The following is a 27919-nucleotide window of genomic DNA, read 5'->3' as shown; positions in this document are numbered from 1 at the left end:
CCCGACCCTCAGAAACTGAGTGAGATAAAATGATTATTCCTGTTAAGCGGCTGCATTTTGGGTTCCTTTGTTCTGCAGCAGTTGATAACTACTACACTGACTTAAAATTGAATTCCCATTTTAAAATAAAATTATCCATTCCTGGAGATGAGCGTATGCTAAGAGACAGCTGGCATGATATCGGCATAAGGCGAATGTTTCTGGGCGGAATCCGGAGGTCACCGTGCTTGTGTTTGTCCTCTTTTATTCTCTTGAGCTGCTTTTTATAACAAACCTGTGTCAATAAAGTGGAAAAGAGAAATAACGACTTGGAGCCCGGGGTCGATGCAGTGGCATTGTTTTCCGGGAGGCGGCTCAGGGCCAGGCTGGGTCTACAGGAAGCAGGAGCACCATTCCTTCAGACAGTTGGAACACTCCCGGGCCTCAAACTCGGTGGCTCCGCAGCAACAGATCAGCCACTTCTGAAACTCGGCTTCCCTCTTGTGCATCAGGAGGAACTGTCCCAACAGGACGTAAGCCTGTGGGGAGGACACAGGAAAGTACTCAGCTATGCTTTTCCTCCCCCAGTGCGAGGACACCGGAGAAAACCAAGGAGTGGGCACAGGTCAGATCCAAGGGGCAGTGGCCGTCCCTGAAATCCTAACCTAGGCCATGGGGACTCGATCCTGACCAGAGGCTGGCCCTGGGTGAGAGATGCCTGCATGCGTGCTCAGTCGTGTTCGACTCTGTGCGACCCTCTGGACTGTAGCCCACCAGGCTCCTCTGTCCAAGGGACTCTCCAGGCAAGAACACTGGAGTGGGTTGCCATTTCCTCCTCCAGAGGATCTTTCGGACCCAGGGATAGACCCACGTCTCTTCTGTCTCCTGCATTGGCAGGCGGGTTCTTTACCACTAGAGCCACCTGGGAAGCCCCAGTGAGACCAATGGAGAAATGCAAACTCCTTTTCGTCCATGGGAGGAACATACAAGGAATGGAGCACGCTGAGCCTTGCCCCTCTTCCCACCCTGAGGAGTCTCTGTGGATGGATGAAAAATGCACTAGACAAAGTTCTAGGGTGTTCTCTGTTTTTCTGAGTCCTGGTCCCACAGCTTCTCATTCCTCTCACTCTGTTTCATCACTGTTCCTACTGAGGGGAGAGGACCACATGGAGAAAGAGACATCTGAGATCCACAGACTGGCCGAGCCACTGAACAGGGAAGGCCGGAGATTTAAGGCCACATCCAGTGCCCAGCTTTCCAGCCTGGAGTGAATGGGAACCAGTGTCCAGGCCGTAAGTCCTGGGCCCTCTCCAGGAAAACCTGCTGGTGTCTGGGTATTTCACTTACATAAAACCAAGCAAACTTCATTTGGACTATTAAAGGGATGAATTTTTTAAAAGACATTAAATAAAAGCTGAATTCTAGTCGTAAACTATACCCAAGCATTGGAGTTTGTTTTTTTTTTTTTTTTTTTAGCCTAGATCCAGTTTCTCACAAGAAACAAAGGCCAGCATTTCATGGTCATTTTATCTGGTACTTTAATCATCTTTTGTAAAAAGTAGTGTTATTGCTTAGAATCACCTCATTTTATTTTATCAGTATCCTCATCTTTTCAAGGGTGATTTTACTGAGTTTTTTTTTTAATTCAACTTTTTAAAAAAATGAACATTTACTGAATATTGATTGAGCCCGTTGCTTCAATGAGTGTGGGCGGTGCAAGACTGGGAAACACAGAGCTTTGCCCCAGGAAAGAGAACTCGATGATAATAGTAAGAGGCCCTTTTGAACTTCATCAGCAGGCTCCTGACATGGTTTCCTGCATCTCATCCATCCTCTGAATGGACTCACTTAGAACCCAGAAGGTTAGGACTCCTGTCCTCGGCCCCATTCCAGCACAACGCGACTGTCTGCCGCCTGGCCTGGCGCCTCTGCCATCTGCTGGCATCCATTGCTGCTCTGGTCCTCAGAGTCTCCAGGTCCCTCTGTGTTCGGCAGCCAGGATGCCAGGGAGTGTGTGGCTCTCAGGACCAGAGGCGAACTTTCCAGAAAGCCTGCAGGCAGGAGGGCCTTTGGAGCTGGGGAAGTCAGCGTGCTTCTCTCTGCTCCCAAAGGAAGCTGGAGTCGTGGGCCCTCATCATGGCCCTAATAGAAACCAAGCCTTCTTGGTTTCTCTCCGGGCTCCAGAGGGTGAATTCCTACCCAGGGAGCCACCCTCTGCCTCCTTGGGAGCACAGGAAACTGACTGCAGGGAAAGGGATGCGGGCACCCTGATTTCCCACCATCTCTCCCACGCCAGCCTTTGCCCACATGGCGGGATGGTGGCTCCAGGGAAGATGTCCCCTCAATGCCTCATCCCAACCGTGAGCAGGTCTGGACCAGGCTCTAGCTTGCATGCCCATTCCTTGCTCAACAGCAGTGATATTTGAGTCTGGGGTCCCTGCAGGTGACCCTCGTTGGCACACAGGTCCCGTACTCCGAGGCCCCACTTGCTTTCCTGTTGTGCTGGCGCCATCTTGAAATTCCTAATGAACTTGCAGCAGGGCCCTCCCATCCTCACTCTGCACTGGGCCCGGCAAATTAGCAGCTGGTCCTGGTCAACGTTCATTCAATGTTTCAGTCTCCACAAGAACACCCAGACTTCTCAAGTACAGACATGCAGTCTCAGCCTCTGTCTGCCTGACTCCCCTGCCAGCTCCCAGCTCCTCAGCGCCTGTGGTGAATGCATTTCACAGCACCAGGCACTGTGTGTAACCAAAAACTTTTTCTCTAACTAAATGCTACATTTATGCTGTTGCTGTTAAGTCACTGTCACGTCCGACTCTTTGCGGCTACATGGACTGCAGCACGCCAGGCTCCCCTGTCCTTCACCATCTCCCAGAGTTAGCACAAATTCATGTCCATTGAGTTAGTGATGTTATCTAACCATTTCATCTTCTGTCTCCCCCTTCTCCTCCTGCCTTCAATCCTTCCCACCCTCAGGGTCTTTTCCAATAATTCGACTCTTTGCATCAAGTGGCCAAAGTATTGGAGCTTCTGTTTCAGCATCAGTCTTTCCAATGAATATTCAGGGTTGATTTCCTTTAGGACTGACTGGTTGGATCTCCTTGCAGTCCAAGGGACTTAAGAGTCTTCTCCAGCACCAGTTTGAAAGCATAAATTCTTCGGTGCTCAGCCTCCTTTATGGCCCAACTCTCACACAGGACATGGCTGAGGAAGCTGCCACGAGCAGAGGTAGAAATTGAGAGGGTTTCTGTTCACAGCCAAGGAACCTTGGGGATCCCCAGCTTGGGGAAGGGGCTGCCATGCCCAGGCCTCCTGTGGGCAGGACACAGAAACCCAGGAGCTCAGAGGATTGTGGGGCAGAAGAATGACTCTGTGGGACATCACCATGGTAGATACTAGCCTTCCCCAATGGCTTAGATGGTAAAGAATCCACCGGCAATGCTGGTGACCTGGGTTCGACTCCTGGGTCCAGAAGATCCCCTGGAGAAGGGACTGGCAACACTCTTCAGTATTCCTGTCTGGAGAATGCCATGGACAGAGGAGCCTGGCAGACTACAGTCCCTAGGCTCACAAAGAGTCGGACATGACTGAGCAACTCTTTCATTTCATGGTAGATACAGGTCATCACACGTGTGTCCAAACCCATAGAATGCATGACACAGAGCGAGCCCTGCTGTGAACTGTGCGCCTGGGAGGGTTCATGTCCATCTAGGTTCTCCTGTAACAAAGCTACCACTCTGAAGGGGATGCTGATGATGGGGGAGGCTGGATGGGCACAGGGGTATTTGGAACCACTCTGAACTTTCTGCTCTATTTCGCTGTGAACCTAAAACTGCTCTAAAAAGATAAAGCCTGTGGAAAGCACTGCAGGAGTCTGACTTTCTGCTGCTGCATCTGAGCTGGCTGCCCACAGCCCCCTCCCCTCTACAGACCTGTGGCCCCACCCACAGACCTGGCCTCCCCCCCCGAAGCACCTGCTCATCTTGTAGATGCTACATTGGGGTCACCTCCTGGATCCTCTTAGAGGCTCAGCCAGGCTCAAGGAGGTGATACAGGGTCTCACCACCAAATCCCAGCATAAGTACCCTCCCTGTTGGGATAACTTCCTGGCAGCAATCTTCTTGTGTGATTTTTTATGAAATAACACATGGCCGTTCTGTCCTCACTCAGGACCTTGATCAAGGCACTCAGTCTCCAGGGCCTCTGTCTCCTCCTGTAAAGTGAAGATAGCAACCTCTCATCTCATTCATGGCTGGCTGAGGGGCTCAAAACTAAGGCAGAAGGTGAAACCCCTGGCGTTAGTGCCTGGAATCAGTGGCCCTTGCAGTGAGTAGATGTGGAGAGCCGGTCACAGCAAGCCAGGAGGTCGGGGACACAGAGGAGCAGGTCTCCAGAGACCTAGCCAGTTCCGTCTCCCCTGTAGCCCTAACTCTGTGTATCAAGCTCTCAGATACCTGGAAAATTCCCATTATTCATTCATTCCTTTGTCTTTAATATGCCTGTCATCCTATCTATCTCAATTGAAACAAGTTGGAAAAGGCAAAACGATAGGGACAGACAACAAATCTGTAGTTGCCAGGGACTGAGGGTGAGAAATGTGAAAGGTAAGGGGAAATATTTTAACGCGGTGGGATTGCTGCAGATCTTGATTTTGGTCATAGCTACACAACTGTGAGCATTTGTCAAAAATTGCAGAACTGGGTACTAAAAAGGGTGAAATTTACCACATGTAAATTTAAATATTTTTTGAACCGAGTATGGCTGAACAAGAACAAAACCTCACAATTATGGAGACATTAAGCCAATGGTGGTAGAAGCCGGAATAGCAGTTATTTGTGGGAGTGGGGAGGTGACGTTGACCTGGAAGACACGGGGGGCAACTGTCTGGAATTGTGGAGGAGCCTGATCACTGGATGAGGGTGGTGGGGCTGTGCAGGTGTGTTATTGTGAAAACTCACTCAGCTGAACCATCACATCAGTGTGGATGTGATACCCCACAATAGAAAAGTCAAAGGGATAATAATTTCTTCTAAAAAATAACTTATAATTTCAAATGTCTCCCCTAGTCAGACTTGCCTGCTTTTATTCCTGCTCCCAAATGCCCTTCCCACCTTTATCAGGAAGGAAAGAAGCAAATTCACCTCTCTCCACCTTCCTGACAATCCCATCTAAAAGACATTAAATTGTGGCAGACTGGGGTGGCATTCAGAGTGTTTAACGAATGGCTCAGGGCCGCGTGTCAATTAGAAAACTACAGAACCAGCTGTCCCACTGTCCCTGGACACAGCCATGCACTGGGCCGGTGCAAACCAGACTGTTAGTCACACACACAGTGGTGCCAGTGTCCCTGGGTGTCTCTGCAGCCTCTTCCTGCCCTGGCCGTGGACCGACTTTCAGAGCTAAAGGGAATGATCAGCTGTGGCCCTGCTGGTGGGGCCTCTGTTGACCAAGAGCCTGTGGATTCCCGCCTGCCCACTTTCTCTGCGAAGAGCTCCCTGTCCTTCCTAAGGCTCACACAGCCTTGTAACAGCATCAGAGAAACAATTATTCGTACATAGACCTTTCTGATTCCATCGGCCACCCTCGAGGCCGTACCTGGACAGCTAGTGACATCTTACAACAACTCATTTCCTCTTACTCGGGTGTAGATGCCAGGCTGCTATTACTCCACCTGCCAAGGCCTAATAGGAGACGAGGGACCCGCTTCCCCAATCCGAATTTCTTCAAGGTGGGTGGGGAGATCACCCAGGTCACCCATCCTGACATCTTGGCCCCAGACTCTGTGGCCGGCTCGCCTCTGTCGACCCCTGGGTGTGTGAATGCCACGTGAACCTTGCACAGCCCAGCTGCTCCGAGTCACAGTGATTCAGTTTGCACATTTTCTGTGGACCCTGGTGGCTGCCTAAGCACACGGGTCAGTGACGCTGAAGCCTGTGGCACCTGGCCAAGTGGCAGCTCTGCTCTCTGATGGCCGCTGGCAGGGACGCGTGGCAGCCGCTGCCACCTAGCAGGTTGGGGGAGATGGGTTGGGAGGAGAAGGTGGAGAAACTGGAAAAGAGGGATTACCTTGTTGAAACCTTTGGTGACCAAGTTGATTGCCAGCTCATGGCTGATCCCGTCCACCCAGGCAACATCCTTTTCTCCGATGGGTTCAGACAGGAAAGCTCTCAGCCTGGGAGACATGTGGTCCATGTCCTCCTGTAACAGCAGTGGAGGCAGGGGCATTAGGAGGCTGGGGAACACCCTCAGACTTCCGAGGGCGGGGGGCTGGGGCCAGTGATGGTGGGTGTCCTCCCACCATCCAGTGTTTACTGGAAATTTTTAGATGCCAGGAGCAATGCCCTGTTCACAAGCCTTTCCATACCCATCCCCACCTGCGTGGACTAAGAGAGGGGTAGCAGTGGCCTCAGATGAGCCCAGTAACTCCCCATGAAAAGGGTGGGCTGGATGCTAAGCAGGGGTCCCCAACCTGTTTGGCACCAGGGACCAGTTTCATGGAAGACAATTTTTTCACAGACTGGGGGAGGAAAGGGGATGTTTTCGGGATGATTCAAGGGCATTACATTTATTGTGTACTTTATTTCTATTATTATTACATCTGTTCCACCTCAGATCATTGGGCATTAGATCCCGGCGGTCGGGGACCCCTGATGCTAAGAACTCTGCTGGGTTCCTTTCCAACCTTCCCACCCTAAATGCTCGAAGAAACAGCTTGCTTCTCTGAGCTAATTAATCTATGTTCTCCAACATTTTTTTCATATTTTTATTTTAGCCTTTACCACACTCTATAATAGCTGGTTGTTTGGTTGCAAGGAACAGAAAACTCTAACTGGGTCAAATATTAAAAGAGACATTATATAAGGCAGAAGCCCAAGAGTGAGATTGGGTCTGGTACAATCAAGATTGTGGATCCATTTCTCTGAGTTTTTCAATTTGGTTTCAGTTGGAGTTGGTTCCCCTCATGGTGGTGAAATGGCTTCTCCAGCACTCAGATTTTCACCATCCCCACCAACATCTCTGCTCTAAAAGAAGTTTCAAAAGAGAGGGGACGTGTTTCTTAGCAGTTCCGAGCAAGCTTCATCCAGCTGAACTCCCCGTCCTAGATCTGGGGGTGGAGTCAGCTTTCCCTAAGCTGTATGAGCTGTGAGTTCAAGTATAGCTACCTGCACAAAATCAGGATTATTACGGATAGAGGGGCAGGTGGTGTGAAGGCTGTAGCCATAATGTCCCATATGATCCACCCCTTTGATAAACTAATGTTGGTACCCTCACTTTCCCTTACATAAGCATCAGAAATACCCACACTTGGGTATTTAAATAGACTTGCCCCCTCCCCCAAAGGGTGAAACTCCTGATTCATTCAGTTACTGCATTCAGATTCGAGTTCATATTTTCTGGGAGGTGCATCAGACTCCCCATCATGTCTGGAAGTATCTACTCACAGGATGGTAACCTATGAACTAAGTTCTGAAGTTCACAGTCATCAGCATAGTCAGCAGTGTTGGGGAAAACCAAGCTATCTGCACCAAAGATTTCTGGGGAGAATTCTCCCTTTGGAGAAGGAGAAGACGGGAGACATACTCCATTGCCACTGGTCAATAGCATCTCTGATACTGGAGGTTGCTTGCCCTGACAGTAAAGGCAGCTCCTCCATCAGACAAGAGGGCAGCCCCCAGGTTTGGATGTTGGTGGATTTCCCGCGTCCACTGCCTGGTTAACGTCCTAATGGGCTTGGGGTCGATGCTGCCCAAGGAGAGCCACTGCGGTAGCACTCTACTTCTGTGGGCACGAGCTCAGAGACTGGCCCGAGGGACAGGCCATCTGAGGTCACGAGTTGGCCACTTCCTTTGGCATCTCAGCTCCCTTCATTAACTGGGTTTCTTCTGTCCAAAGCCATGGCTGGTGGTTGAGGTGGAGGTCTTGACAGGTCTGTATCCTCGCTCTGTGCCTTGCCTGCTATCCTGCTCCTCAGACTCGTGGCCACATCTGACCACATCTCTGAGGTGGGGAGGCACCCCAGATTTCCTCCTCACCCCCCTGCATCCTAGGGGGCATCTTCACAGGAAGGCAAGTGGCCCATTTATCAAGTGTGACCTCCTTCAGACAAGATTTCTCAGGAGAGACTTGGGAACGGGGGGCAATGTTCTTCTGGGCTCCCCCATCCTTTCTCTTGCTGAGTCACCTGACTTGTCCCTCGTGTTCTAACTTTAGTTGGTTACATCACCTTTCCCAACCCAACAGGACGTGCTCAGGTCACAGGTAGAAAGGCCCTCTCCTAACAAAACTGCGTTTTCATCTCTCTGCATTTTCCAATGGGCCACCTTCCCCTGAATGTGAGCCTCCAGGGTCTCAGTGAGGATGCAGAGGTAGCCAGCATCCTGAGTACCCCGTTAGATCTCCAGGGGTCAGGTCTTCATACAGGGTGAAGCGGGCCCACCAGAACCTGCTGCTTTGCTCCACGAGGGTCGCTGTTCTTCTCATCTGAGGGCAGAGAGACACAGAATTTCCGAGCAGGAGGAGGAGCCCAAGAGTGCAGGCCGGGTCAGCCACTTTGCCCAGGGAAAATTCCACTCACTGTCTGCACTGGCCATCTGTTAAGTTAAACATCTCTGCCTATTTAAAGAATACACGGAAAGTACAACATTGTTATCAGAGCCCCAGCGGCATGAAAGAGCCAGTGAGGAGCAGTACCTGTGTGTTTGCTTTTCTCGCACACCTGATTCCACTTTGATCCTCAAGACACTGGTGCATAGGTGGTGGTTTTTACCCTCCCCAGCCTCTCTGAGCGGAGAAGGCAATGGCACCCCACTCCAGTACTCTTGCCTGGAAAATCCATGGACAGAGGAGCCTGGTAGGCTGCAGTCCATGGGATCGCTAAGAGTCGGAAACGACTGAGCGACTTCACTTTCACTTTTCGCTTTTATGTATTGGAGAAGGAAATGGCAACCCACTCCAGTGTTCTTGCTTGGAGAATCCCAGGGACGGGGGAGCCTGGTGGGCTGCCGTCTCTGGGGTTGCACAGAGTTGGACACGACTGAAGCGACTTAGCAGCAGCAGCAGCAGCAGCAGGCTCACTGAGAAAACGTCCTTTCATTTGTTAGGGAGGCTTTGTCTGCAACAGGGGTTCTCAACTGGGGGTGAATTGTCTCCTCGCCCAACACTTGGCAATGTGTCTGGAGACACTGTCACAGCTGAGGGGGGAAGAGCCACTGGAGTCTGACGGTAAAGGTCAGCATCTGACGGTAGAGGTCAAGGTTGCTGCCACACACCCTGTAATGCTTGCAGAGCCTGTCCACAACAAAGGATCATCCAGCCCCAAATGTCCACAGCATCGCGGCTGAGGAACCCTGGGCTACAAGGAGCAGAGAACCCTGACTTGAACGGTCTTAAACAATAAGTACATTTCTAATCTCATAACCAAGAAACCCACGGTGAGGTGGACCCAGGCTCTGTTTCTCAAGAACTAGGTTAGCTTGGCCCCAAGGTCCCAGGATGCCTACAGAACTTGCTTGGGACCCATCCTGACATGAGAGAATCCAAAGGAAAGAGGGTCCATGTCTGCTTGGATGTCCGTAGCACCTCTGCAGCAGAACTTCCCTTCCTGTTGTTGGCCAGAACCAGACCACATGCCAGCCCTGAACCAGTCACTGGCCAGGGGAGGGGGACCCCAAGAGGGGGATGAGGTCAGCCTCCCGAGCATGTGGCCCCTTGGAGAACGCTGTGTTCTCCAGGAAGTAGAAAGGGAAGAGGTGGGACCCAGGTAAACGAATGACCTTGTTGGCTCCATATTCTAAACCCTGGACTAATAGTCACACCAACTAAGGTACACGCCAGTCACATGGGGGGTCTTGTTGAGAATTGCAGGTTTGGATTCGGCAGGTCTGGGGTGGATATGAGATGCTGTATCTCTAACTGGTTCCTGGAAGATGTTGATACAGGGGCCCACACGTCACACTGAGCAGCAAAGCATGATGTGATGCCACTTATCCTTTTCATGTTATTTGATGTTTAATCGTGGCAAAATACACAAAGCATAAAATTTACCATCTCAACCATTTTTAAGGGTTCAGTAGGGTTAAATATGTTTATGTTTTTGTGTGGCCGATTTCCAGAAGTCTCTTATCTTGCAAAACTGAAATTCTTTTTTTGGGGGGGAGTCTGTTCAAGTTTTATTTCATGTGCAAGTAGGGTGTGCCCACTGATGGGCACTTGGGTTGTTTCTGCCTTTTGGTATTGTGAACAACACTGCTACGAATACAGGTATACAAGCGTCTCAAGACCCTGCTTTAGTTCTTTTGGGTATGTCCCCAGAAGTGGGAGTTTTGGATTCCATGGTGATTTTATGTCTAATATTTTGAAGAACCATCATCCTGTCTCCCATATTGGCTATACCAATGGCATTTATTCTTAAACTTGGCAGCACATTAGATCACATTGGGAAATTGACACATTACTGATGCTTGGGCCCCTCCTTCCACATTTGAATTAATTAGCATGAAGTGTACCCTGAATGTTGGAATTTTTAAAAACTCCACAGGTGATTTCAGTATGCTGCAAAGTTTGAGAATTACTTCTGCCTTGTCATTGGCTTCTTTCTCAAAAATTATAAGCAGGTTTTCTAGGAGGATGGGGTTCCAGCTAAGAGGCTTTTCCAAGGTCTCTGAATCATCTGTGTTGCTAGATGGCCTAAGAGCGATGACACAATAGCAGTGTCTACACCCTGCCCCGATCACCAGACATCATATCCTCATTAGCCATCAACAGGAAGATTTAACTGTGACCCTGACAGCTTTGAAGGGCTTCCCCAGTGGCTCAAATGATACAGAATCACTTGCAATGCAGGAGACCTGGATTCGATCCCTGGGTCAGGACAGGGGATCCTTGGAGACAGGGGATGGCTACCCATTCCAGCATTCTTGCCTGGAGAATTCCATGGACAGAGGAGCCTGGCTGGCTACAGTCCATGGGATCACAAAGAGTTGGACATGACTGAGTAACTTTCACTGACAGCTTTGATGTCAGAGAATTCCAGAGCAAGCAGATCTCAATAATGACCTATACCCCCTTTTTCAAACTTAAAAAAAGGGGAGATCTTTACTTGAAAGGAAATTTTATCTGGAATCCTTTTTATATAAAATAGATCAAGGCAGAATTACTCTGTTGACTTGGGAACAGCCGAGAACACCAACACCTGCCCCAAACACGGATCCATGGCCTGGTCCCCTGGTACTGCCCCCGGTCCCTCTCTTGTCCAGCCTAAACCCCTCATCTCACTCATGAGAATATGCTGCTGCCGAGTCGCTTCAGTTGTGTCCGACTCTGTGTGACCCCATGGACTGCAGCCTACCAGGCTTCTCTGTCCATGGGATTCTCCAGGCAACAACACTGGAGTGGGTTGCCATTTCCTTCTCCAATTCATGAGAACATAGAGGCCCCAAAATGCATGCAGCCAGCTCAAGACCACGCACCCAGCAGAGCATGGCTGGCTCTGGTCCCCAGAAGAGCATCCCCTTCTAGTCAGTGGTATTTCTGGGCAGTGGGGAGGGGTGGAGGGGGAGGTCAGGAGTGGAGGCTCCAGTAGGGTCTGATTAAGAGCTAGACGATCATGTGACAAAACCACTGCAAATGCCTTAACAAAACCCCGTCCCATCAAAGACTCCTGTGTTACAGGGTGTTCTTTCCAGTGACTTCATTCTGAATCTCCAAGTGCTTGGGGAGGACACAAGGCAGGAATGGGCTTCCCTGGTGGCTCAGTGGTAAAGAACCTGCGTGCCAAGAAGGAGACGCACGTTCAACCCCTGGATCGGGAATTTCCCCCGGAGAAGGAAATGGCAACCCTCTCCAGTGTTCTTGCCTGGAGAATCCCAGGGACGGGGGAGCCTGGTAGGCTGCCGTCTCTGGGGTCGCACAAAGTCGGACACGACTGAAGCGACTTAGCAGCAGCAGCAGGGGCTTCCCTGGTGGTTCAGATGGTAAGAAATCCGCCTGCAATGCAGGAGACCTGGGTTCCATTCCCGGAGACCAGAATGGCTACCCACTCCAGTTATTCTTGTCTGAAGAATTCCACAGATAGAGGAGCCTGGCAGGCGATAGACTATGGGATTGCAAAAGAGTTGGATATGACTGAGCGACTGGCACTTTCACTTTTTCACTTTACTATGTGCTATGTACTACTATAATGAAAGCATCTTCATTCTGCCCAGTCTTAGGGCAGAATCAGTCCCATGACTTAGGCATCAGGGATGGAAAGATCATTTTCAATGACCATTAATGTTCATCATTCAAAAATAATGGTGAGGAGCTTCCCTGGTTGTTCAGTGGTTAAGACTTCACCTTCCAATGCAGGGGGTGTGGGTTCAATCCCTGGTTGGGGAGCTAAGATCCCGCATGCTTTGCGGCCAAAAAACAAAAAACAAAACAAACAGCAGAAGCAATATTGTAACAGAAGCAATGTTGTAACAGATTCAATAAAGACTTTAAAAAGGGTCCAGGTCAAAAACAGATCTTAAAAAAAAAAAAGTTTAAAAGCCTCGCCCTTAGCTCTAATTCTACAATAGCAAACATCTTTGGTGGCTGTCTTACACATGACCTTTTAATTATAGCTCTTTCTCTGGATGGGTCTACCCCTGATGCATACCCAAATAACTTCAGTGATTTCACAGGTCTTTACTGAGCACCATGTGTATGCAAGGCTCTGTGAGTTGTCTATGAACCTGTAGGACAAGTCCTCCTGTAGGTACCTTGCCCAGAGGAAACTTGACTGGCCCATTGGGAGGTGTAACAAGGTGAATTTAGCAATAAGATAGGCTGTTCCCCGAGGTAAGAGGGCCCCTCTTAAAGGAACTAGAGAGGAGGAGGAGGGTTGGCTCCATGGATTGCAGACCCCACTCCAAAGGCAATCTGGGTCCGAAGACCATGGCTAGCCCCCTGCTGGGCACCCTGGTTGGGTGTCAGAGACTTACTTGAGTCTCAGCCCAGCTCTGCCCATGAGCAGCAGTGTGAGCCTGAGCAAGAAACTTTCATTTCATATTTATAAAATCAGAATGTTGGGTTCACTGAAACACACCATTCTGGTCCCTTCCAGCATGGTGTGTCTTTGTTAATTTACAGTCTGCGGATGGTACGGAATTCACAAAGGTTTCCAATCCCTATTCTGCCATTTTCAAATCCCAAATCCAAAAGGCTCTGGAAACTAGATTTTTTTTTTTTTAATTTCTTGGCAGCAAAACCTAGTCTGAACTGACATGAGGCTATTTATAGTCTTTATTATGCCACTTAGTGTGAATATTTATACATTTTGCCACAGGCATATTAATGGCTTTGTTTACAGTGTACTGAGCCAGACTCCACTGAGAACGGTCTCGGACGCACAGAATAGGCACTGTATTGCTTTTCTAAAATCCAAAAAAAAAAAAATCTGAATCCCCCAAAACTTCCACCTGCAGTGGTTCTGAGAAAGGCTTTACAGACCCTGAGCTAAGATCACTGCCTGCAGCCCAGACCACCTGCAATAGTCCCCTGGCGAAGACACTTATCTCCCCGGCCCACCCAGACATCACCTCTCTTGTCCATGACTCTCAGCCTCCTAACCCCCTTTCCCTAAAAATACTTGCCCCTTTGTCTGAAATCCTGTCTGCCACACAGCCTTTGTCTGGGGGTGGTTCTAGCTGGGACTGTTCCTGGCTACACTTTTCTTTCATGAAAATATTTCCTCTTCTTTGGGGGCCTGTTCTCTGCAAAGGATCCCGGGATAATCTAATAAAAAAAATCACCTAATGAATAGATGAGTATATTAGTTACCCTCCATGGACAAGACATCTGCTTTGGCTACAGATGCCTTTTTTCCTTCACTTTTAATTTTTAATTATGGTTAAAAAAAAAAAAAGTAAAATTTACCATCCTAGCCAATTTTCAAGTGTACAATTCTGTGGTGTTAAGTCTATTCACATTGTTGTGTGACCCATTCTCAAATCTTTTTCGTATCCATTAAACAACAGCTCCTGGGCCCTGGCAACCACCGTGTTAGTTTCTGTCTCTAAGAATGTGACTACTCTAGGGACCTCACAGAAGTGGAATCGAACAGTATTTGTGGCTGCCTTAATTCACTTAGCATAATGTCCTTACTGCCCACAAAGGTCCGTCTAGTCAAAGCTATGGCTTTTCCAGTAGTCATGTATGGATGTGAGAGCTGGACTATAAAGAAAGCTGAGCATCGAAGAATTGATGCTTTTGAACTGTGGTGTTGGAAAAGACTGCAAGGAGATCAAACCAGTCAATCCTAAAGGAAATCAGTCCTGAATATTCATTGGAAGGACTGATGCTGAAGCTGGAGCTCCAATACTTTGGCCACCTGATGCGAAGAGCTGACTCATTTGAAAAGACCCTGATGCTGGGAAAGATTGAAGGCAGGAGAAGAAGGGGATGGCAGAGCATGAGATGGTTGGATGGCATCACCAACTCTATGGGCATGAGTTTGAGCAAGCTCTAGGAATTGGTAACGGATAGGGAGGCCTGGCATGCTGCAGTCCCTGGGGTCAAAAAGAGTCGGACACTTAGTGACTGAACTCAACTCAACTAATGTCCTTAAGTTCATCTATTTGGGTTTCCCAAATAGTTGGCTCTAGTGGTAAAGAACCCACCTGCCAATGGAGACATAACAGACTCGATACTTGGTGAGAAAGATCCCCTGGAAGAGAGCCTGGCAACCCACTCCAGTATTCTTGCCTGGAGAATCCCATGGACAGAGGAGCCTGGTGGCCTACAGTCCATGGGGTTGCAGAGTTGGACACGACTAAGTAAGTGACTTAGCACGCATGCACACATGCTGTATTATGTGTTAGAATTTAACGTTGAATCACAATATTTCATTGTGTGCATGGACCACACTTTAGAATCATTCACCTGTTGATGGACTTCTGGGTTGATTCCGCCTTCAAGCCATTGTGGATAATTCTGCTATGAACATGGGTGTCCTGTAACAGACACATTGTTTTAACTTCTTAATTTATACCCCCTTATGGATAGAGCTTTCAGATTCCTCCTCTCACTGCCACTATAAATAACCCCAGAGAGGAGGGGGCAGCAATGCTTTCTGGGGAGGAGCTTCCCCAGGTGGAAGAAGATTTTACAAAGAGGAAAAAGAGAGCTCACCCCATTATTCACCAGAGGAAACGGGATGTTTGAGAAACAGGTAATAAGGGACAAAATTCTCAAAGTGGGCAGACACACTGGATTCCAGAGGGAAAGTTCTGGCTCACTGGCCGGGCCATGGTGATACTGCATGAGACCCAGTGGCCTGCTTCCCTGGGCTTCCCAGCAGATGACGAGAACAGGCCACTCCCAAGGGTCAGGGCAGGGGTGCAGCAGCCAAGAGCAAGGGCTGGGTAGGTGAGCCTGAGCACCAGGCAGAAGATCCCATAAGAGCTGATGGGTGAGCCAAAGCCTGGCGTCAGGATGAAGCATTCCCAGGATCAGGGACCTAACAACTAGGGCAAATGGCCAAGCTATAGACTACAGCACTGGGTGCCAAAATATCCCTAGAAGACCAGAAGGGGCTGGTCACCCCTGCAGACCTCAGGGGTCAGGCCATCATCCTGCAGATACCACGAGGACTCAGAGCTCCCCGCCCCCGCAACCACTGCCATCAAGACCTGTAAGTGTCATCCCAGCCCCACAGCCCGGAACTCCTTAGGGAGGCTGGAGAGGTGGAGAGCAGTCGTAAGAAGACTGTCTCCGAAAAGAGACCCTTTAAATTGGCCTGGACAGTGGACTGCCCACACTGAAGGGACACAGCCTGAATTTGAACAGAGAATGTGCCTTAGGTGCAGTTGGCGCCAGGCCCAGATCCCCTGGACCGGCCCAGCTGCTAAAAGTGCTGTCTCCAACACTCAGCAGAGGCTCTCCCGGGGTTATCTGCCCGCAGAGGATGTACCACACCCAGAGACGCCTGGGAGGCTGAGGGCAGCAGGGAGGCTGAGGGCAGCAGCGACCCTGACACTGAGTACAAAGCCCGGTGCCCTCGTCCTGGGGCGGGGCCGGCTCACTGGCATGGCTCCCACTCCAGGGCTCTTGCGAGGTCAGCCTCCCAGCCCTGCTCACTCCTCCCCCTCCTCCTCCCCTGGGCCAGGTGCACCTGCATCCTGGTCTCAGGTCGGCTTCCCGGAACTGACCTCTAGCCTGTTTGCCTGGATCCCAGTGTGGAAGAACAAAGTGCATTTTCTCTGAACATCTAGTGCAGTGGAGTGCGTTTGTGACCGACAGTTCAGTTCAGTCGCTCAGTAGTGTCCAACTCTTTGTGCCCCATGGACTGCAGCACACCAGGCACACGACAATACGGTCATGGTGACCCGGTTGAGGGGTTCATAGGCCCTGGGTGAGGCCCCTGGAGACAGAGACGCTCTCAGGCGGCCGATGACCCTTCTCCACCTGCCTCAGACTACAGGGCTAACTGGATGGTTGCTGGGCTGATCTCAAACTCAAACCATCGGTGAGGGTTTGTGCCCCCCTGACGAGGGTGGCCAGGTTTAGGAAACAAAGACACAGGTGCCTAGTTTAATTTAAACTCCAAATAAACAAATAACTTGTTAGTATAAGCCTGATCCAAGAATTTCACAAGGTATACTTACTCTAAAGAACTTATGTGTAGTTTATCTGAAAGTCAGATTCTACCGGTGCCTCCCACATGTCTCTGAGCCACACTCTCCCCACCTCTGACTCCATGGAAACCCCTCCATCTGCCTACACTCTGACCCCTGATCTGCCCAGTGAGCTGCAGAGTCAGGAATTCTTCCGGCTGGGATTTCGCTCCTGGCTTGGCCTCCCTTGGGCCAGCATTCTGCCTCTCTCTCTGCATCTGAAAGCCATAGACCACGGAGCTGGAGGGGAAGCCAACTGATAATACATGGCTGGGGAGATAATTGCAGTTGAGCACACAGATGACCCATCACTTAGAAGTCGCCTCGGAGGCAAACATGAGTCTGGATTTAGCTTGTCCTGCTCATCTGGAGAGACGGTCAGTGCCAGCCCAGCTCCCCCTGGGGCGGGAACAGAGTGTCCGCGGTGGGCAAGTGAGGGACACAGAACCCAGGGACTCATGTTTGCTGGGCACCTGCTGCCTCTTCACGGTCACGGTCACACTTAATCCTCAGAATTAACCTGGCAGCACTAGAGAACTCTTCCCCTTCTGAGCGATGGGGAAACTGCGGCCCAGAGAGGCAAAGAGGGTCACGAAGCCAGTGAAGGGCTGGGAGGGGATGTGAGCTGAGGTCTGCTGCTCCAGGATCAGAATTCGAGGAATCAGAACCATGAAGGCAATTTTCTCAGAAGCAGTCCCTGCCCCACCCACATCCCCTGGGGCTCGAAGCTTCCACAGCAGGGACCTGCAGGTAGATAAACACCCAATTCCCCACCCCCCCACCCCCCCCAACCCCTGCAGGTGGACAGCCCCAGGCAGCCACCTGCTCTGAACGCAGCTCCGCCTTCTGTGGGCTTCCCAGGTGGCACTAGCAGTAAAGAATCCATCTGCCAAAGTAGGAGACGTGTGTTCAATCCCTAGGTCAAGAAGATCCCCTAGAGTAGGAAATGGCCACTCACTCCAGTATTCTTGCCTGAAAAATTCCATGCACAGAGGAGCCTGGCGGGCTACAGTCCATGGGGCCGCAGAGAGTCGCACATGACTGAGCAAGCATACAAGCCTCCTACCCTCCCTTCCCGGGCGCCTCTGCCCTCACTCCTCATCCCCGCATCCCCTCCCAAATGGCTTATGGCATTTAAATCAGATTCAGTGACTGCTAACTAACAGCTGGCTTCCAGTGTTTGAAACTCTTCTCCTATATCATCTCACTTAATCTCCTTGTCAGGGTGTGGAGGTAGGGTCTACAATGATCCCCTTTTATAGATAAGAATGCATGAACTGGCCCTGGGCACCGAGAGGCCTCAAAGCCACGTGTGCTCAAGCTAACATCTGGTTCCCAAACACTGAGTCATCAAGAAAGGCTTCTGCTGCATTCTTGGACAGTCACTCTCTACCCCCCAGCTCTGGACTGAATTCCTCTGCTTGGGTGCAGATACATACCAGTGAGGTCTGCAGCAGTCAGCCATGGTACAGGAGGGAAGCAGTGATGTGCTGCGTTGGGGGCCGTGTAGTCAGTCCATTCTAAGACACGCAAAGCGCGCGTGTATGCGTCTTCCACTTGCCCTTTGGCAAGATTCCTAGATTCTAGTCCAGGTTCTGGTCCAAGACTCCTCTTTATCCCTTGGCTCACATGTGTGCTCCTGCCCATGTCTGGTCCTCAGCACTGCAGGTCCAGCCCCTTCCAAGGGCTGTGAGCCTGGGTGAAATTAGCTGTGAGGGGTCTATGCTCCTGTGAGTCTCAGTGTGAAATTAGCTGTGAGTGACTCGCTCCATCTTCCCAAATGCAAAGTCCTGCTTAAGACTCAGGGCTTCCCAGGTGGCGTTACTGATAAAGAACTTGCAGGAGACTTATGAGACTCGGGTTCAATCCCTGGGTTGGGAAGATCCGCTGGAGAAGGGCGTGGCAACCCACTTCAGTATTCTTGCCTGGAGAATCCCATGGACAGAGGAGCCTGGTGGGCTATAAGTTCATAGGGTCGCAAAGAGTCAGACACAACTGAAGAAGTGACAGCATGCATGCTCAAGACTCAGAGTCTTGTTAACTCTGGCTTCAGAAAGCTGCTCTCAGCCAGAGAGTTCTGTTCGCTTTCCGATCTGTCCCCTTTCAAAAGTCATAAAGAAAGGATTGCCCAAAAGTTACCATTGGTTTCACTCACTGCTTGATTATCTGAGTAGAACATGAACTACCTATCTTGTAAATAGAACCCTTGCAGAGACTAGTTTCAGGAATTTCTGGACACCTTTGGGTGTTTCGTAGGCATCCCGAGATAAGCCTGCCCGTTTGTAAACACACATTCCTTAAAGAGAAGAGATTCTGAATGCCCCGGCAGGGCTGTAATTTGCCCCTACTAAGCGTCAGTCTTCATCCTGGATCATCAGGGAAGAGTTTCGGCTGGAAGCGATCTCAGTTGAAACTGAGATCTGTTTGAAAACAGACACCATGTGGAGCCTCTATTCCAAGTTCATACTGAGGTTACAAATGCAAAAGCCAGAGGATCCAAGCAAGTGAACATAATAAACCCGAGAGAAAAAGCAAGGTGAGGGTGACGTAAGTGTGGGCTGATGCTTGGGGTTGATCGGGGAGGCCACAGAAGGTGCAGATGCCCCACCAGGGACCCCACCCCCACCTCAACCAGGGAGCCCCTCTCAGGGGTGTGGGTCCCAGGTGGCCAGAGCTTGGGAGTTATTTCGAGAGACACCAAAATTTTTATTTTTATGTATAGGTTCCTAATTTTTAAGTGTTGGACCTGAATTCACATCACTGAAACACAGTGAGGACCCAACAAGGCTGAGCCGTGCCACCAGCTTGCCTCTCCTGCTATAGACTTTCCTTCCATCCAGAAAAATGCCCCACTTGCACATAGAAAGAAAACTTGATGTCCATTTTCAGGGTTTGGGAACCAGTGTCCCAGACTGGGCACCTCTGCTGCCATGTCTCAGATCTTACGAGAATGGCATTCATCTTCAACTTTGGACGTGGCTTCCCGGGGACATGTCTGACCTTCCCCAAGCAGTGTATCCTCAAGCAGGTAACCACCGTGCCTGCCTCTACTCCCTTCTCCACTCAATGGCTAGATGCTCCCAGCACCTCCCCTTCAACCCCACTGCGACTTTCACCCGAAAGCATCCACCAGCGAAGCCTTGACTTCCTGGGCTTGCAAACCAGGCCTGAAATGCTAAGGCATGGCCCTCTGGGCAGCCTTGAGTGCTGATGGCCAAAGCCCATTAAGCCATGCTTGGCGCTTGGCTCTGCTCTAAGAGGTCAGATACAAACTCCCTACTCTGTTCACGGCATCTGCTTCTCTGCCTGGCCTTTGGACCAGATCACTTCGAAGTGACCAGAGACACATATTCCACCCCCCGCACCCCGCCCCGTATACAGAAAAAGACTCAGATCAGCCCTTTGTCCTTTCTGGGCTCCAAGCCATTGCCATCTTCTCGTGAATGCTGCTCCTCTCTCAGTAGCCATGCCAGGGCAGGAGGGAGCCACACCAAGGCTTTGGCTGGACGTGGTCTGATCTTAGCTTTGCCCCTTAGCACCTGGGAAGCTGGCCCTGATCCCACCTCTCTGTTCCCGCCATCCCTTCAGGAGCCCTTGCTGTGGATGGACCAGGAGCGTTCCTGTTTCACAGGCGTAATCTTACTAAGGGCTTCCCCTGTAGTTCAGCGGTAAAGAAATCTGCCTGCAATGCAGGAGCCTCGGGAAATGCAGGTTCTGTCCCTGGGTCAGGAAGATCCACCTGGAGGAGGGCATGGCAACCCATTCCAGTATTCTTGCCTGGAGACTCTCATGGGCAAAGGATCTCGGTGGGCTACAATCCAAATGGTTGTAAAAAGTGTGACTACAACTGAAGTGACTTAGCATGCCCGAAATCTTATTGAATCCTCCCAAAAAAACTGGGAGGCAGGAATGCATTTCAGCTCCATTTAACAGATGAAGAAACTGAGGCTTAGAGAGCCTAATAACACAGCCAAGATGGTATGCTCAGCAGGGAGAAAAGCATGGCTCCTTCTTGTGTGGCTAATATTTGCGAGCCCCACCAACTAACCAACGGCTGTGTTCTCTTCTTGATAAACATGAGTCTTGGAGAAGGGCTGGGACCAGGTCCTCAACAACGACGTCGTTGTAGCTGTCAAGCATGTCAGCGCTCCTCGGCCGTGACGCACAGCCATTTCTGGATTTAGAGTGCATGCTTGTTTCCGGAGCGTGACCTTCCCTCAGGGCCCTCCTGCCTGGCTCACTTGGTTGGCACTGCTGGTGGTGGCCAACTCTTCTACATCTGCCCAGGCATCAAGCCTCTTCAGCCTCACAATGTGGGCGTCTTGCTGGTCAGGTGGCCACGGGCTTCCTGCAGTTTCTGCAGTCGTCCAGGTCTGCAATGCTAGGGTCGGTCCCAGGCACAGGAGGTCCTCTGGGCGCCTGCCGCCCCTCAAAGCACCTTTGTGCAGGGATGTCTGGGAGGAAAAAGAACACTCTCCAGTGGAAGGAAAAACCCCAGGGCTGGAGACAGGGCCCCCCAAGGTACAAGGTGATGCTTCTATACAGCATCACTTAGGTCACTGAGACAGCAGCTGGGACTCAGCCTGAAATTAAACAGCGACGTGACCTTGTCCAAGTCACTTCCCTTCCTCAGCTGCTTCGTCCATCAGGTGAGAGGGATGGAGTTAGGTTAATTTTCCAAAGTGCGCTTAACAGGACTATGGCATCTAATCTTCCCCCAACCCTTAGAGATTCTCAGTGTCCGCCAGCTTATTCAAGGCCCTGACAAGTCCTGCACAGAGAGGGAACAGCTGACGTGGCCTAACCCACTGTCTCCTGACTCTCCTGGACCACTCGGCCTTTGAAATAATGTCAGTTAGCATCCCTGTTAACTGTTAGGTTATGAGGAAACTGCCATGGCTATTTTTCAAGTCTCTTCTGGAGTTTAAGTTCTTTAAATCTGAAGCCCCTCTGAGTCCATGCTGGGAGATAGGAGGCCTGGGTAGTTCTCCAGAACTGATAGGGGGCCTGCCCTCTGCTTCCCCAGCCATCACAGAACACCTGTCTCTTGCCAACCATGCTAATGTCTTGGCTTCCTAGCAGTGTTCCCTCCTTTCTAGTTTTCCACGAAGAATCTCCCCTTTCCTGCCCTCACCCCACGTAGCTCAAGGGGACTAGGCCTCACCGCCTGGCTCCAAGGGCCAACATGGAACCCAGGCCTGGTTGCAAGGTGACACAGCCTCCTGGCCATGATTATGGGGACCCCATGAGGTCAACCAGAAAGAACTCTGGAACATTAGCCAGAAAGATCAGGGAAGAAGTGGGGCCTCCTTCCTGCTGTAGGGGCAAAGCAAGGCGAGAGGAGGGGGGCATCTCTCCCTTACTTTGGAGTCTGCCAGTGAGATCTCAAGAGAGGCAGATCTGAAGATGTGGACAATTTTCTGGCATCTCTGAGGGCCTGGATCCAGCCATTCCTGAAGCCCTTGCCTGTACCCTGCTGGGCTGTACTCAAAGAGAGTTTTGCTACTCCACATGTGGGTGTGGACCTGCACAGACTTGGCACCTCCTGGGAGTTTGTAGAGGAATGTAGAGTTTCAGGACACTCCCTAGACCCACTGGATCAGGATCTGTGTTTTAACAAGACCCCATGTGGTCTGGGTACAGATTTCAGCCTACAAGGGCCACATGGGATTATGGCCATGTGGCCTCCTCTCTTTTATTCAGGCTGCATCCTGACTTGCTTGGGCCAACAGGATGTGCTGAACGTGGCGCTGCTGGGCTATGCTTGGCTCTCCAGTGGTCTGGTGGCTTTGCTTCCTCCGGCAGAAGTCAGCTGCAGCGTGGCTGGTGGCTGAGAGGTGGCCACCTTTGCACAGTGCCACAGTCGCCACACACACACACACACAAATCCCACATGGAGTGGAGCCTTGCCCAAATAGCTGACCCACAGAATCAGGTGAAATAGCTAATTATTGCTGTTGTAAGCCACCAGTCAATCCTAAAGAAAACCAACCCTGAATATTCATTGGAAGAACTGATGCTGAAACTGAAGCTCCAATACTTTGGCCATCTGATGCAAAGAGCTGACTCATTGGAAAAAAACTCTAATGCTGGCTAAGTTTGACGGCAGGAGAAGAAGGCGGTGACAGAGGATGAGAGGGTTTGATGGCATCACTGACTCAGTGGACATGTGTTTGAGCAAACTCCGGGAGATAGTGAAGGACACCGAAACCTGGAGTGCTGCAGTCCATGGGGTCAAAAAGAGTCAGACATGACTGAGCAACTGAACAACAACAGCAAGCCACTAAGTTAGGGGTTATTTTGTTATTTAGCTGAGGAATGGCTGCCCGGCCTTCTGCAGGGTTTCTCTTGCCCTAGACACTGTGCTGAGCACTTCCTGTTTGCCAGGTGCCATTCCAGATGTAGGGAGGAGAGGTGAGCGCAGATAGCACCCTGCTCTGGCAGGACTGACATTCTTGTCCAGGAACAGCAATAGACAGGAGAACACACAAACCCAATGTAGGGTATCTGGTTTGTGTCACCTCCAAATTCACTGGTTGAAATCCTAACCCCATGTGATGGTGTTAGGATGTGGGGCCTCTGGGAGGTGATTAGGGTGTTTAGTTCAGTCACTCAGTGGTGTCCGACTCTTTGCGATCCCAGGAACCACAGCATTCCAGGCTTCCCTATCCTTCACCATCTCCTGGAGTTTGCTCAAGCTCATACTGGGTGTTCTGGGGCTTGGTATCTCATTATCTCCTGTGAGGTTCTGGGTTTCAATGGGTTTCAATGAGGTTCCTCCAGCCCTATGACCCCCAGCAAGAGCCAAGCCCATGGATAGCGGAGCCGGGGTGTCGCCTGGAGAGCACATTCTAGGCTTTATCCCAGGTAACTGGCAGCAAAGAGGCTGTTTAGTAGCCTTCTTTGCAAGCTCATTGAAGCTGCCAGTTTGGGGCTCCCTGATGTGAAAAAACAAAACAAAACAGAGTGTGGCTACTATTTCAGGGCAACTAGCAGAAGGGAAATTGCTACAATTAGTTGGAGCTGTTTTCGATTAGCCATATTTTCTTCCTCAGCACAAAACATCTGCTGGGGTCCCATCAGAGCCAGACGCACAGGCAGTGAACCAGGCGGGTCCATGGGGGGCCCAATGTCAGCCAGCTCAGAGTTGGAGGCCGGGGCTAAGATAGCCCTGGAGGAACCGGGCAAGTTGGGGGCAGTTTGTTATTTGGAAGGGTAGGAAGAACCGTGCTTCCTTGCCCAACCTGGGGGGCAGCAGGTGGAGATGCAGGCGGAGATGCAAGAGGAGAGCAGGCCTTCCGTCGAGTTAGAGGACTGCACGGCCCTTAGCGTCTGTGACGTCTCCGCAGGGTCACCCCACTCTGGGCAGGCACCCAACCATCCTCCTCTGAGAAAGGGTGGGGACACCCACCTGATGGGCTAGGGAGGACTGCATGAAATAATGTCTGTGCACACACTTGATATCCAGGAGGTGCTCAGTGAGTGTCGGCCGAATCATGATTTGACAGGCAAGAGTCTTGGGAGAGGAGAGTCGGGCTGCGGGATGTTCGATTCATGTGCAGCTGGTTCCAACCTGGCGCTGTCACTCCTTCATTCATTCAACAAGCATTCATTCTGCAGATTGTCTGCGACCTCTCCCCTTAACCAGCCTGGGGCCCCAGTTTCCTACCTGGGGCCCAGCGGAGTTGATCCCTCAGGTTCCTTCAAGCTCTCCCCGCTAACCATGTTTGCAGCCGCCCTGGGAGGCCTGACCCAGTTGGACTGAAACATGGAAGGTTAGCCAGGTGCTGAGACCCAGATCCTGAATCCAAGATACAGATCGGCCTTTCAAGATCTTTTTGGTCCAGCTCCCGATTGATCACAAGGGTCCCACCCCAGCCCTGCTGGCAGAAGGCACCCAGCTTGTCTAGACGCTTCCAATGGCTGCTTTGCAAAGCAGCTCATTCTATTTTCAGAGCTCTCTCATGCTGGACAGCTTGCCTGTACATGGAGTATATATAAAATCTAGGTTAAAACCCCTCTTAAAACATCGTTCCTGGTTTCCGTGTCTACAAGCTTTACCTTCCTGGTGGCAGGATTTAAAGCAAGGGCGGCAGGTCTGATACACAATGGGTGCCTCATACGTGTTCCCGCCCTCCTCTCCAACTGGGAGGTGGGGATACAGGTGGCCCCCGGGGCCCTCTGGCCCCTAGACTATACTTCCCGTTCGTTGGGCCTCGGGTGGAGATAGCGTTCTCAGCAGACTGTTGACAACTGACACCTGGGACCCAAGTGTGAGATGTGAACATCAAGATCTGGGTCAGCCATCCCAGGAAGAGGAAGGCGGGATGGCAAAGCCTCAAGGTCAAAGGTCTCTCCATCAACTCTCCTCGCTTACTGCCTGACACACTCAGGTAAAGCCAGAAGCCACTGAAAACCACGGTCCCCAGAACAACCGGCCCGCGGGCACCCGTCAGAGAAGGCGAGTGGCCGTCTTGATGCCTGAAACTGATGGATTGGGGGCAGAGCGAAAGCGTGGGGTGGCACGGCGAGGCTGGCCCTGCGCTCTGGGGTCCCTGCATGGAGTCTGGCTCTTGGCTGCAGACCATCCTCAGCCAAGGGCTGGTGGCCCAGCTGGAAGAGCCAGGGTCCCCTTGGAGAGGTGGCTCCAGTCCCCATCACCTTCCTCTGATTTGCTTGCTCTCCTGGTGTGCTGAGCCATCCACCCTCTTCCGACCACTGTCTCAGATCTCCCTCATTGTCCTGGAAGGGGAGGAGGAGACCTGACACAGCCGAGGGCTGTGGCGAGTTGGATTTAAAGCCTGCAGAGGGCTTCCCTGGTGGTCCAGTGGTTAAGAATCTGCCTGCTAATGCAGCGGACCCGGGATCCATCCCTGGTCTGGGAGGAATCCACGTGCCGTGGGGCCACTGAGCCTGTGCACCGCAACTGCTAAGCCTGTGTCTAGAGCCCACACTCCGAAACAAGAGAACAAGAGAAGCCACCCCAGTGAGAAGTGTGCATCACAGCTCTCCTCAACTACAGAAAAGTCCTTGAGCACCAAGGAAGACCCAGTGCAGCCAAGAATAATAAATTAATTAATTAAAAAAAATTCAGAGACTCAGAGTGTTCAGAGAGGAAGGGCCTTGGTGCGTGTTTCTGGCAGGGCAGTGGTTTTGGCATCCGGTGCACACCCAAGGCTCCATCTGCTCAGCGCCCATGAGGTATGTCCTTGACCGAAGATGGCCTATGACCTCCGTTCACCAGGACCGGGAGGTCAAGGGGTGCTGCCATCCAATGGTGGACCTGCCATCTGACAGCCTGCCTCCCTGCCCCTGGCGTCTATCAAGACACGGCTGGCCTTTGCCCAGGGAGCTGGGGCAGGTGGCAGAGCGGCCTGGAGGTGATTAGAATATCACTTCCTGCAGCTGGTAACGCCGCAGGCAGAGGCTGGAAAGGGGGTGAGGGGTTGGGCAAGCAGCTTCCCAGGAAGGGTCCCCAGGGTGGATGATGCTGTTGTGACCCTGCGAGACTCCCCCAGTGCCTGGCCCACCCTGCCCACCCGGTACTCACCAAGGGTGCCTGGAACTCGGCGCTGAAGGTCAGTGTATCTGGGTGGCCTGGCCTCTAAGTGTGGGCCAGCCCTGGGCAGGGTCAGCTTATACCCCAGCCCAGGGGCAAGTCAACCCTCAGACCCTGAATGGACTACATTGTGATGTCACACCCTGGGGCAGCCTCCACCCGACCTGCTGTCCCCACTGGTGTCAGAAGATTCTCCTCAACCCCACCTAGAACTGAACCCCATCTGGGTGCCGTCCTAGGCCAGCTCTGCTGAGAAGCAGTGAGGTGTCTGCCCCTCAAGCTTGGGAGCAGCTTTAAACCTTCCGACACCACGTGTTCTCCGGGCCAGGGTCAACAAAGTTAGACCAATTTCCCAACACGGTTAGACCAAGTTCTTCCTTTATACATAAAATTTCCCACATAAACTGACTGCAGGGGGTACCTCCCACCTTTACCTCTTCGCTTTTTGTGTCCTGTCTGATTGATTTAAATATACAGAGCCAACTCCTGGTTTTTTCCCCCAACTGCCCACCTGGTGTGTTCAGAGGACAAGCAGAGGAATTTAAATATTAGCTCAGGAAAACAAACAGAAGCAGAGGCATCCCCCACCCTCTCTGTCTCTCGTTAAATCCAGCACAGACCTTTGGCTTGCATAGTACATACGCCTTCACCGCTTTCCTTTCGAGGTCACTGGTAATCAGGTAAAACTTCTGTCTGATAAGCCCAAAGAGAAAAGGAAAACACACAAAAAAGGGGCCGAAGTCTCCAAGTTTTCTAGTGGTTCCATCTCCTTCTGCCTCTGCTGCTGGAGGCTGGGAGTGGGGAACAGTCTAACCAAAGGGCAAATGGCCTTGCCTTAGAGACTGTCCTCGATGTTAGAGTCTCAAATGGTAGATTTCAAAACTGGGGGGTGGGGAGTGGAATCAAATCAGCAGTGAAAGTAAAGTCGCTCAGTCGTGTCCAACTCTTTGCGACCCCATGGACTGTAGCCTACCAGGCTCCTCTCTCCATGTGATTCTCCAGGCAAGAATACTGGAGTGGGTTACCTTTTCCTTCTTCAGGGGATCTTCCCAACTCAGGGATCGAACCCCAGTCTCCCACATTGCAGGCAGACCCTTTAACCTCTGAGCCACCAGGGAAGCCCTGGTGGAGGGCTTGTTAAATACAGATTCCTGGGCCCCACCCCTGACGATCCTGATGCAGCAGGGCTGGGGTAGGACTGAAGAATCTGCATTTTTAACAAGTTCCCGGGTGTTGCTGGCAGTCCAGGAACTACACTTTAAGAATCAATTGCTCAAAAATGTAAAGGGTACTGATCTCTGGGGTCTGGTCCTAAAGTAGTGCTGCTGGCTGATGGCCATTCTGAGGGGCTGCAGGAGAATGGACAGGAGCTATAGCTTTGAGGGGCTTCCCTGATGGCTCAGCTGGTAAAGAATCCGCCTGCAATGCAGGAGACCCCGGTTCGATTCCTGGGTTGGGAAGATCACTTGGAGAAAGGGATAGACTACCCACTCCAGTTTTCATGGGCTTCCTGGGCTTCTGTGGTGGCTCAGATGGTAAAAAAAATCTTCCTGTAATATAGGAGACCTGGGTTCCATCCCTGTGTTGGGAAGATCCCCTGGAGAAGGGAATGGCTACCCACTCCAGTGTTCTGGCCTGGAGAATTCCATGGACAGAGGAGCCTGGCAGGCCACAGTCCACGGGGTCGCAAAGAGTTGGACACGACAGAGAGACTAAGCACAGCACAGCACACATAGCCTTCAGA

The 27919-nt window shown here is 51.2% G+C and overlaps 1 protein-coding gene across 2 annotated transcripts; it reads right to left on the bottom strand.

Annotated features, from left to right (window-relative positions):
- Nucleotides 1-227: 227 nt before the first annotated feature.
- On the bottom strand, nt 228-26445 carry BANF2 (BANF family member 2). Of its 2 annotated transcripts, XM_025000758.2 has the most exons (4): nt 26167-26445; nt 14884-14954; nt 6049-6180; nt 228-518 (listed from the first exon to the last, which is right to left on the bottom strand). In XM_025000758.2, the coding sequence occupies exons 3-4, from the start codon at nt 6172-6174 to the stop codon at nt 372-374; spliced, it is 273 nt and encodes a 90-aa protein (XP_024856526.1). In that variant the 5' UTR covers nt 6175-6180; nt 14884-14954; nt 26167-26445; the 3' UTR covers nt 228-371. The 2 variants fall into 2 exon arrangements, with proteins under 2 accessions (XP_024856526.1, NP_001035649.1); NM_001040559.2 differs by lacking the exon at nt 14884-14954 and having other exon boundaries at nt 26167-26228.
- Nucleotides 26446-27919: the final 1474 nt, after the last annotated feature.

The sequence above is a fragment of the Bos taurus genome, chromosome 13 (genome assembly GCF_002263795.3).
Source record: "Bos taurus isolate L1 Dominette 01449 registration number 42190680 breed Hereford chromosome 13, ARS-UCD2.0, whole genome shotgun sequence".
Lineage (NCBI taxonomy): Eukaryota > Metazoa > Chordata > Mammalia > Artiodactyla > Bovidae > Bos > Bos taurus.
This window is presented reverse-complemented; position numbering and strand designations above follow the sequence as displayed.

Bases quoted from the DNA above. Each gene is read 5' to 3' on its own strand.
- BANF2 (XM_025000758.2), bottom strand. From the start codon at position 6,174: ATGGACCACATGTCTCCCAGGCTGAGAGCTTTCCTGTCTGAACCCATC. The intron at 519-6,048 runs GTAATCCCTCTT...TCCTCCCCACAG, and splicing joins TCACCAAAGGTTTCAACAAG to GCTTACGTCCTGTTGGGACA.